At 36.4% G+C, this 12266-nt stretch overlaps 1 protein-coding gene across 1 annotated transcript; it reads left to right on the forward strand.

Annotated features, from left to right (window-relative positions):
- Positions 1-5680: 5680 nt before the first annotated feature.
- On the forward strand, positions 5681-11502 carry LOC149398666 (glycerophosphodiester phosphodiesterase GDPDL4-like). Its single transcript, XM_089614995.1, has 9 exons — positions 5681-5940; positions 7034-7327; positions 7485-7606; positions 7716-8214; positions 8378-8416; positions 8537-8821; positions 9388-9530; positions 9648-10128; positions 10813-11502. The coding sequence occupies exons 1-9, from the start codon at positions 5832-5834 to the stop codon at positions 11112-11114; spliced, it is 2274 nt and encodes a 757-aa protein (XP_089471121.1). The 5' UTR covers positions 5681-5831; the 3' UTR covers positions 11115-11502.
- Positions 11503-12266: the final 764 nt, after the last annotated feature.

The following is a 12266-nucleotide window of genomic DNA, read 5'->3' on the forward strand; positions in this document are numbered from 1 at the left end:
GCTAAGTAGCCTCCTGAAAATAACCAATTTATTTTTAGCCAACGTTCTGTAAATAAGTGGTAAATAGCCCAGATGATTTATTAACAGCCAAAATTTGACTAGACTACCCTTTTCATTTTCCCGCCCAGATTCGTTATTAATCAGCACAAAATTTCGTTATTAATGCTGGCGAAAATCTAGGAAGCATTTAAAACCGTGTATATGCGTTCACACACAACCGCCCACATTAATTTCCATAAAAAAAAAGAAGAAAAAGGAGGCCAAACGATAATATCCTCTCACGCATTTGTTGCAGCGATTTCTGCAGAACTCGTCGTGCTCGAGCCGCGCCTGAGAAGGAGATCCTCAACCGGGTCAAGCTGCAGTGGCTGGCGACGCACGCGAGGGAAGCCGCGACCGACGACGGCGGAGATCGAGTCGCGTCGGACCGTCGGAGAGCGCGCGCGAAGGAGATCGCGACCGGCGATGGCTGGGAAGCGCAGATCCGAGCGTCCAGGAGCGTTGTTGAGCAACAACAAGCCGATCCAAGATCCAAGCCGCGAGCGACGCGCGAAGGAGATCACGACCGGCGATGGCTGTGAAGCGCAGATCCGATCGTCCACGAGCGTTGTTGAGCGACCACGAGCCGATCCAAGATCCAAGCCGCGAACGAGTCACCATCGCCGGTCCATTTTGATGGCGGTCACGTCACCATCGCTGCCGGTGACCTCCGAGGTCCGCGTAGGAAGAGACAGACATGATTAAATAAGAACAGTTTTTTTTTTTTTTTTTTTTTTGTTGCTGTTCATAGAAAACATATTTACAGTATATTAGTGTAAATAAGAAGCATATTTACAGTATATTAATTGTAAAAACAAACATATTTACAGTATATTCATTGTAAATAAGAAGCTTATTTACAGTATATTTACAGTATGTTTGAACTGAAATAAAAATTCTGGAAATATTTTGAGCACGAAAAATCTGGAAACTATGAATATTGAACTGCATCCACTTCTTCAATAATTTCGCCATTTTTGAATATTGAATAATTAAAACTTGCCGAAATTTTTTTCAAAATTCAAACAAAAAAACTTCCTAAAAACTTGCCGAAATTTTGAATATTGAATAATTAAACCTTGCTGAAATTAAAACTTGCCATTTTGAATATTGAATAATTAAAACTTGCCGAATTTTTTTCAAAATTCAAACAAAAAAACTGCCTACAAAAAAAACTTCCAAAATCGTTCAGACAAGGGCAAATAAGTAAAAAAAACCTTATTAAATGAGCTGCCACGTCATCATCTAGGCTATTTACGGATTATTAACAAAACGTTGGCCAATTTTAAATTGCTAGACATTGAGTGGCTTACGCAGCCAATTATTTGAATAAAAAATTATAAAGAAAGAAGATGAAAAATGGATCACAAACAATCATAAATAGAACAAAATTATCTGTGAGTTATCCCGTCTATACAGGTAACCAATCTTTATCTGATTATTACACAAATCACGAGCAAAAACATCGATTTTTGTCTGTTGCAGATTCTAGTATTAGGGTCTTGTCCGGCTGAGATCCACACACTAAGAAAACCATTTCTTAGATATGAGATTCAGATATGAAAAACTATTCAAAACCATGCGATTAAAAATCGGCGGTACAAAAGCTAGATCTAATAAGTCTAAATTATTAAAACATAATCAAAATAAAAAATAAAACATGAAAAAGAAAATAAAGATAAAAAATAAATTTTATTAGGTCGAGAGTTCTGCATTAGTCGAGATCACCGAAGTCTCCATATCTTAGAAGATATGATGATACTAAAGATTAAAAGTTCAAATCTTGATTTTTTGGAAAAGAAAGCGCGGCGTCTTGGATTTGAGAGACAGCACGTTAAATGCCAACCGGCCCATATTGGCTAATGACTTCAACGGATCTAATGTAAATAATATAATACAAACAATAATATGAAAAATTAAACACTAGTTAAAGAACCAAAGGAACTTTGTTATTTACGTCAACCTAAGTCAAGCACAAAACTACAATATAGCAATAGCACTATCACATATGAGGTCAAAGAAGATTTCCATCAAAACACAGAAGACATTTTTTTTTTTTTGCCTCTTTCATAATATGTACCTTTTCCTTTGAGCTTCTAATATACTTCCGACTTCCGATACATATCTCTCTTATCAATTTTATGACAAAATAATATAAAAAATCCCATAAATATTAAGTATTTTTTGAGTAATTTTGATAAAAAAAAACCTTGTGGGACCAACATAATTAACTTCTTATATCAAAATGCTTAAATCCTACTAAGCATTCAGGATGACCAATGAGATTCGTTTCATTTGTTTATATTTTCCATGCTCATTTGTGACAGCTAAACATTTTATTATATATTTGACATTATTTTTTTTATAGGGAACCTTCTGCCAAAGATCAACATTAGATGCAACACTAAGTTAAATTATAGAAAATATTGTATCAACGACAAAAATCCATTCAAACTAGTAAATATTCTGACATTTTGCAGATATTGGTCGTTAGTTTTTTTTTTTTTTTGGATTCATATATAGTACTTAAAAAGATTTGACTTGGCCTTATATACATCTCATAATAGGTGTTGCATTTAACGTTTTTTTTTTAATAAAAAAAAATATTTATAGGTGTTACATATGATATACATGAAGCAAATTAGGTGATTTGTATAATAACCGGCCGGTACTCGTACGAAGTTCTATGTTCCATGATATCTCAACTTCTATTAATTTTTTTAAAAGATAAACGAGCTATATATATTAAGACCTAGAGTTTTTTTTTTTTTTTTTTTTTTTTTTTTTTTGCGTGAACAAGAGTAATTAATTGACGTTAGTGTCTGAATTCGCAGCACGTATGCTTACAAAAGTACTGATAATTAAACACTTTAGCTCACTTCTAATCTAATACCTTCTTTTAACTTTTGCAATCAAATTTTTCTAAAATGTGAACATTTAAAGACTATTTAGACATATGCTTGGTGATTAAAGTTAGCTTTATTTTCAGAAATGGAAAGTAAAAGCTACAAAGATAGGCTAGCACTTACTAAAAGCTTTAGGACACTTTTGTCACACTTTCCAATTTCCACATATAAATTTGTCCAAGTAGATAAAAACGTTTCACATTTTTATTATTATTGTGGCCTATATTGGTATAGTCTATGATTCTCTTACGTACAATTTTGTAACATAATAACAGCTTACAGTAAAAAAAAAAGGGATAAATTACTCAAAAATATTAATTTATAGACAGTTTTGAACGGTTCGAAAAAAGTAACTTCAAGTCTATATATATTTTTAAATAAAAAATTAACGTCTCTACCATCATAAACGACATAAACTTCAATGTCGTTTTTTAGGCATGAGGCTAAAGAGTAGGAGTGGGACCCACGATGAAAGCGGCCCTCACAGGGCATCTTACTGACGTCACATGGTGCGTCTAATTACTCTACGCCACGTGTCCATATGCCAGGTTGTCATGCCATGTTATGTGGGACCTGCCAATATAGTTGTCGTCCATTGTTGTCGGCTTGGCTTCGCGGCTTGAACCTTAAGGACAACGACATGCTGATGTGGCATTGATTGACTAACAATGTCTAGTAGTTGCAAGCCATTAAGGAAGTGTAAGAGCTTGAATCCCCTGTGGACAAGCTCATCTGATTATGGTGGATATTAAAGTTTGCTTGTATCAGCCAAAACTAATGGGAAAAAAAAACACAAAATAAAATGGAAATTGTCAATACGGAATGAATCAAATGAGTGATCACATCTCTACGCGTTGATTGATTATCCCGTATAAAATGTCCGAGTTTATAAAATAATATATATTTTTAGAACTTCAGAGTTTCTCCAAAAATAATATATTTTTTAATTTAGTATTTATTTGAATTGGAAGCTAGGATGTGTACGGTCCGATTCGGTCTAAAATCATACCGTTTTAAGCGGTTTGAAATTTTTTTTTTTTTATCGAACCGGACCGTTTAAAAAGATAAACCAAACCGGTCCGGTTTAAATCGGTTTAAAATAATTTTCTTTGGGGTACAAATTTAATTAAAAAGTAGCAAAAAGAATAAAAAAAATATATTAACATAAATATATCCATTAAAATGTCCAACTTATATTAGTTCATTCAAATTCAAATGTTTATAATTATTTAAAAAATAATAAAACTTTAAAATAGACCGATCCTGTCCGATTTAAACCGCGGTCTAAAATTTTCAAACCAGATTGGACCGTTTTAGACCAGTCTAAAAACCGGATCGGATACATTAGAGAAAAACCGTAAAAACCGGGCCGGTGGTTTAATTAATTGGTGTTCCGGTCCGATTTACGATTTTTTGATTTTTTTTGCACGCCATTTTTTTAAGCTTTCCTTTGATTTTTTTTTTTTAATGGTGTAATTGCAATAATCCCTTTCTAATTTTTTAGCGTGATGGTGATCATATAAGACTTTACTTCATCTAATTAATATTTTGATTTCTAACAAACTATTATTATTATTATTATTATTATTATTATTATTATAAGAATGTGTTAAAATTTGCACGTTGTTGTGTTGCAAGACGTTACAAAAGATGTGCGTCTAAGACTAAAATATGCACTAAAAGGCCAAGAGCACATTCAAAGTCCCTTAACAACAACAAAATATACTATTTAGTATTAATCCTCGCAAGCAATATATAATATTAAGAAAATGGAATAATTCTAAACTTATATATCTATTCAAAAGATGCTTTGGTCCATGGCCGTAGAAATTGGGAAAGACAAATTGAATAAGATAGGCATACTTCAATAATATAACAGCTCTCTTTAAAAAAAAAATTGCAATGATCACTGATTTAATTTTGGTTTGATTAAAATGTGATTTACAATTCCTTGCAGGAATTTTTTCTCACTGATGTACAGAGTACAGACAGCTAGGACTTGAGGCACACATAAAACACGACGTCGTTTCGTACAAAGAGTCTCACCGTGTGCTTTGACCAGCGCTTAATCGAGCCGTTTAAGAAAACCAAACACGGCTCGGCTTAATCAATCTTGGGAAACGCGTTTTCAAGTAATAACCAAAGAGACTCGGCTTGGCTTTATTAGTATTATTTTTAATTAATAAAAAGCCCACACAGGTCGTCACACAAATCCACAACTTCTATAGTTCTATACTAGTCTATTACTAATGATTTAATGTAAGGCTTCTGACATTATATTTGAAAGTCACCCCGTAAATTTTTTAATTATTTTGATGAAACACCCCATAAATTTTCAATTATCGCATTGCTACCTGAATTTAAAACCATAGCAAACTGCCCCAAAGTGGGTATCATCATTATAATATATGTGTATATATATATAGTGGGACAAATAATTTCGTATTCATCATATCAGTAAAATTTTAAATGAAACTAAATTTGTCGTAATTTTTTTTAATCGAAAATGGTTGTTACATAATTTTCTTGCTTTAATAAATTCAAGATAAACATCGCTGTCAATTTTTTAGATATAGAATAATGATTTATCTTGTGAACCGTACAAATTGAAATAGATAACATATTAAAAGGACAAGTCTGGCAATACGCTAAAGTTCAAGGACATAAATCAGAAATCAAAAGATAAGTACTTTTAATAATAATAATAATATAAATACAAATCCTGGCAAAAGCCACAGGCTGGAAAGTTTCAGAGCTCACAGCTCTTCTTCTTATTCTCTCTCTCTCTCTCTCTAGACCTGAGAATATCCTTGCATATTTTGCCGAGAAAGTTCGGAGCTTCGAAGACTGAAATCGCCGGAATTTTTGCTTCTTCGTTCTCCGGCAATGTGTAGCTCACGCTCTTCTCTGGTTTTAGTTGCTCTGCTTAACTTGGTTGTGGTTTTAGTCTCTGCTCAGGGATCTGGAACCAAGAGTTCATGGAAGACTCTCTCAGGTCTGGTTTCGACTTGAAATGTTGATTATGTTCCTTTTACCCTAGAAATCTGGTAGCTGAGAAAGAAAAGGACGAGCTGTTGAAAGAAGCTTGAATTCGTTATTCTGTGGTGTGATTGTGATTCTGTATATATCTCTGTTTGTTCGTGTTTTTAGCTTAAATGTTCATTCCTTTTGCTTGGAGGTTTGCGTGGGTTGATCTTCTTTTTCTTTTTCTTTCTGTTTGGCTGGATTGTGTAGTAATTTGTTTGTTTCTGCGGTTAATTTATGCTGTTATGAGCATTTGAGTTTTATTATTTGGCTGAGTCTAAAATGAGAAACTCGAGTGTGTGTCGTTTATGTAATCATTAAATTGAATGGAGTGTTGAAAGAAATCTATGCTTAGCTTGAATTCTGCTGTTTTTCTAAACTGTTCATATAGAAAAGAGTTCATTTTTAACGCCTAGCTAGGCCCTTTTTTTTTCAAAAAATTGGCTACGTAGACCACCTAAACTATAACTATAGGAATTGTAAATTAGACAACCTTTGGTAAATAATTTATAAATAGTCAATTTGCATACGTGTTAACCTATTAACTACCTTTTTTTCCATGTTTGGCTGGATTAAATAAGTCTTTTACTAATCTGTTAATAAGTTAACTTGACTATTTACAAGAAATTAACGAAAAGTGGGCTATATCCAATTCACTATAACCGTGTGGCTATATAACTTAATAACCTTTTTTTTTTTCCCTCAATGAAACTGATAAAAGCTATGAGATTTCGTTGATTAATTATCAATCAATACACAAAGTTCACTATGAGTCTACGGTCACAAAAATGGATTTTGTTATTGATGCTCAGGCGTGATCATTTCGAAAAACAAGGAATTGTTACAACATGATTTTTTTTTACTTGTGAATATATTTTTCTGTAAAAAATTTGCTTGATTTTCACGAGTCTTTTCCTTTCTATCATGAAATGGAAAAACAGTTTTTTTGAACGGTTCTGGTTTTGGGTTCATAATATCTGGTTATGAAATGAAATCAATTTTCTGACAATTTTTTTTTTTTTTCGTCGGCTTTTGATCTCTCTTAACTTTCTTTTTCTTCGCAGGGAAAGCACCTTTGGTCATAGCCCGCGGTGGATTTTCTGGGCTATTTCCCGATTCGAGTTTCGCTGCCTACAGTTTATCGTTGCAAGTTAGCTTGCCCAATGTGATCTCATGGTGTGATGTCCAACTAACAAAAGACGGTATAGGAATTTGCTTACCAGATGTCAAGCTTGATAATAGTACCGATATCTCGACTGTCTTTCCCAAGGGGAATAAAAAGTATGACGTGAATGGGGTTTCAACCGAAGGATGGTTTTCCGTCGATTTCAACAGCTCCGATTTGTCGAATGTTGGTGGTAAGCTTAAAACTAGTAGGGAATAGTGTCTTGTAGCTTTTGTCCCTTTTGTGACGAGTGTGTGAATTATATGATCGGTATGTTTAATTCAAGTTGAATGTAAATGAGATATTGGGTTGATTTTTCTTACTGAAGTTTTGTTCTATTCCCCGCACAGTTAAGCAAGGAATATATTCTCGGTCCAGTAAATTTGATGGCAACTTCTTCGCGATTCTCACTCCCGGTGATGTTATTTCGCCATCGCAAGTGAACGCGTCTTATATATGGTTGAACGTTCAGGTATGTGATAGACAATACATTTTAATATGAACCGATACAACGTGTTTCATAGGCAGAATCGGATATGAGTATTAATTTGTAATGATATCTCTGTTCTAATCCTTTTCAGCACGACGCGTTCTTCACGCAACGTAAACTGAATATGCGAAGCTATGTACTTTCGCTATCTCGGAAAATTGTTATCAATTACATCTCATCTCCAGAGGTTGGTTTCTTAAGGAGCATCAAATCAAGGATTCCGAAAACAACAAAGCTGGTCTTTCGATTTCTTCAAAGAGATCTAACTGATCCTTCCACAAACCAAACATACGATTCTCTCTCAAAGAATCTCACATTCATCAAGACCTTTGCCTCTGGAATTATTGTTCCTAAGGACTACATATGGCCTGTTGATTCGTCTGCATATTTGCAACCTCATACCTCTCTGGTTTCGGACGCTCACAAAGAAGGATTAGAAATATTTGGAGCCAATTTTTTGAATGACTTCCCGTTAAGCTACAACTATAGCTTTGATCCAATTGCCGAGTACTTGAACTTTGTCGACAATGGTGAATTTAGTGTTGATGGTGTTCTCACCGATTTCCCAATAACCGCATCGGCGGCCATAGGTAATTATTTTTCATCATAGTTCAATAAAATTAGCATAATTTGAAAATTTTAAATGTCTGTTTAAAATGTCTTACTAAAGCTACGGCTCGGGAATTATCAAGCAAGACATTACTTTCTCTCAGTCAATTCTGTCTAGCCTCTGACATTCTGTTTACACTGCAGATTGTTTCGCTCACGTAGGCGAAAATGCTACAGCACAAGGTATATTTCCCTCTTATTATATATAAGAAATTGATTTACGGGTGCTGAATTAACCAAAGTATGATGGAATGTTATATCATTGTTAACTCATTTCTTTATGTGGCTATTATTATGATTCAGCCAAGCCTTTGGTCATCTCGAAATTCGGATCAAGCGGAGACTACCCTGGTTGTACAGATTTAGCGTACACTAAAGCAATCGAAGATGGCGTGGATGTTCTTGATTGTCCAGTTCAGTTGTCAAGTGATGGGATTCCATTTTGCATGAGTTCTATAAATCTGATCGATAGCACAGACGCTGCGCAATCTGAGTACAGTGACCGAATAATGACTGTTCCCGATATCAAGACCGGGACTGGAATTTACGCATTCAACTTGACATGGGAAGAAATCAAAAACTTGAAGCGTAAGTTCAAATTATTCAGTACTTGGTTACCCTATTTAATATCCTGCCTATTTATTACATCTTTTCTAAGATAGCGTTCGTATATATCTACACAAACGTTTTCAAATGAGTTTGGAGACATGAAGTTATACCTTTGTTGGTTTTGTTTTAAACATTTTAGCAATTTTGTTTAAAATAGACTCGGCTCTATCAGAGCGAATCCCATCTCTGCTAGTGTCAAACTTATTCACCTGAAATGTGAACTTAACATTTATAGATCAGAAAATTGGATAACTGCGAGCGATACTAAACTCTTCAGCGAAAATATAGATGAGTCAAATGATACGAAGTACACCTAGGAACTAATATATTTTATATTCTACATGTACCGACAGTCTTTTTTTGGGGCTAGTGAAAAAAACTATAACCTTTTTATGGGGGGAGATCAACTTCTTAATTCATGGTCTTGGTATAGAATAAGTTGTGATATTAAATTACTGTGACTTCAATCTTAGATTTGGTGCACTATATCTCATTTTCTGCGAAATTATAAAGCCATGTGCTCATTTGTTACCTTTTAAATGCAGCTGTATTGGCAAGTCCCTCTTCACGATACACGATATTCCGAAACCCAAAGAATCTCAACGCCGGAAATTTTACGACATTGTCGGAGTTTTTGGACTTGACCAAGAAAACAGCGTCTCTCTCTGGCATCGTGATCGGCATAGAGGTGAGACTTTCCACAATACCGAAATTTAGTTTCCTTTAGTTGTTGGCCAATGAAGAAAGCATAAAAAAAATCGTGTATAACGATAAAATTGATATGAATTATTCTCGTCTGTTTCAGAATGCCGCTTATCTCGCGGAAAGCCAAGGCTTGAGCGTCACCGACACAGTCATGACCGCCTTGAAAGAATCCGGGTTCGACAACCAGACGTCTCACACAGTCATGGTTCAGTCTTCTAACAGCAACGTTCTAGAGAAATTCAAGGGCAAAGGCTACGAGCTCGTGTACAAGATCGACGAGGAGATCCGCGACATTGACGAGCCCACCTTGAAGGACATCGCTGGGTTCGCCACTTCGGTGGTCCTTTCCAAGGCCTCGGTGTTTCCGGATAATCAGCTGTACTTGATCCGTGACACGAACATAGTGACTCGGCTTCAATCGCATAACCTGCCGGTTTACGTGGAAACCTTCAGCAACGAGTTCGTGTCTCAGCCGTGGGACTTCTTCTCCGACGCCACCGTGGAGATCAACACGTATGTCAGCATAGCCAACATCAGCGGTGTCATCACCGACTTCCCTAAAACATCGGCGAGATACAAAAGTAAGTAATGACCTAGTTTCTAATTCAATAGCTTGGCTGTCATTCGAAAGGTAGTGATTTGGTCTCAGTGGATTCGAGTCAAAGAGAAGTAAATACCAAAAAAAAATAAATAAATTTTGTGACCACCTATAGAACCCGGAATTATAGTTAGAAATTTAGTGTTAGTGTGTTGCTATAAGATACAAGAAGAGAATCCGACGCGGATTACACGAAGTCCCGCTCTTTCGTGTCTTAGCTAGAACTATTTTATAATAGAAGCCATGTCGGAAATATCAGCAAGGCTTTTTAGCAAAAAACTGTAACTTCTTTTATGTGATTTAAATGCTACAAATCAACACAAAGAACTATTTCGCTACTAAAGAAAATAATTTAGGGACTGTATATACGCTCACAGACCAACCAAAAAAAAAAAAGGGTAGTATAGCCGAATAGCCAAATGAAATGAACGGATTTGAAAAATAGTCGAGGTTTGTCTAAAAGTAAAATAAATAGCCAAAATTTGCAAGCATCAAGAGTTTATATAAATCGTCGAAAAATGTAATTGACGGCGCAACTTTTGACTATTTTGCTGAAAATTAGTAACTTTTGTTATTTTATATAACTTTTCCATTTTTTTTTTTTTTTTTTAAAAAGTGACATGAATTAGAACCAAACTTACAATGGATTTGATGTGGTAAAAACCAGGAAACAAATGCTTGGGGCTCGGAGACAAAGTCCCGACTTACATGAGCCCGGTCGTTCCGGGGAGTCTGTTGCAGGTCATAACCCCCGATTACCTTCCTCCGGCCGAGGCCCCGAACCCGATCCTCACCGAGGCCGACGTCAACGAGGGACCTCTTCCTTCCGCCTCGGACCGAGCCGCTCCTTCGACCCCCGGGGTCGCCTCCGGGCCCGCCCAACGCAACGCCCAGCCCAAAACCGTCGAGGCACTTCACTTCTTGTCCACCCTCGCCGTGCTCTTCGCAGCCCTCGTCGTCATGTTCTGAGATTTTTTTTTTTTTTTTTTTTTTTTTTTTTTTTTTCTGATGATATATGGCTGATCCATCAAATTATTATTATTATTATTATTTCTATATTTTATTTCTTTTACCGGCTATTGGTGATTTTTTTCCCCTCTTGTTGGTGTTTGTAGTTATGTTCATTCTTCCACGGTGTAATTTAGGGAAATGTCTTTGTATTTATATTTGATACTCACGAGAGACGTACTTGTTGGGGTATTTTTATTTATTTATTAGCTAGTAATTTCTCTACCTTTTTTTTTTTTTTTTTTTTTTCGCTTGTTGTATCATGGATTCACGGCACATTTATGTGACATGACCGCTATCATTCTTTAGTATGATTTGTATTAATATAAAAGTGATATTTGACTTGTCACTATCTGCTTTTAACTTATCGAATGGTTCTAAATGCCTACAGCTTTGTTTTTTTTTTTTTTTTTTTTTTTTTTTGAGGAAACGTGGTCGGTGCCACGGAATATCATAAAAGCCTTCACGTATGGCGGAGGAATACCGTGGTTACAAAGATAGAGTGAAACAAAAACCAACGGTAAAGAAACAGAAATAAACTCAAACAAACAGGGCCCTAGGAGGCCGCGCGGGACCTCAACTCGCGATCATCGGTCCTAATGGCCTCTTCCGAACAAGGCGGGACTAAACCCAGCCAGGTCGAGGACGAGTGATGGTTAACCGCGTAGCGAGCTAGGTTATGAGCAGCAACATTACAAAGACGAGAAATATGCATAATGCGAAAAACCTCAAGTTCCCTAACCTCTCTGAAGATGCGGTGCAGGATCGTCCCAAGCTCTGTCGCCGGCGTCACGCCCTCGTCGATCAATCTCACCACCCCCAAGCAGTCAGACTGGATCTCCGCTCTCCTGCCACCGACGCTGCGAACTAGCTCTATGCCCTGGAGGACAGCATACGCTTCCGCAAGCTGAGGGGAGAACCCCCTAGCCAGGAAAAGCGTATGCGAGGCGATCACCTCTCCGGTGTGGTTTCGGACAATACAACCGACACCGAAGCCTCCACGGTCGCGAGCGAGTGCCGCGTCGACATTAATCGAGAGGGTCCCGTCTCTAGGGGGGGTCCATCTGGGGGTCGTAGTCACCCTCGTACTCGTCGGAGTCTCCACAACCGTAG

This window comes from Urtica dioica, chromosome 5 (genome assembly GCF_054948205.1).
Source record: "Urtica dioica subsp. dioica isolate 48M chromosome 5, U.dioica_male_clone48M_v1_H2, whole genome shotgun sequence".
NCBI lineage: Eukaryota > Viridiplantae > Streptophyta > Magnoliopsida > Rosales > Urticaceae > Urtica > Urtica dioica.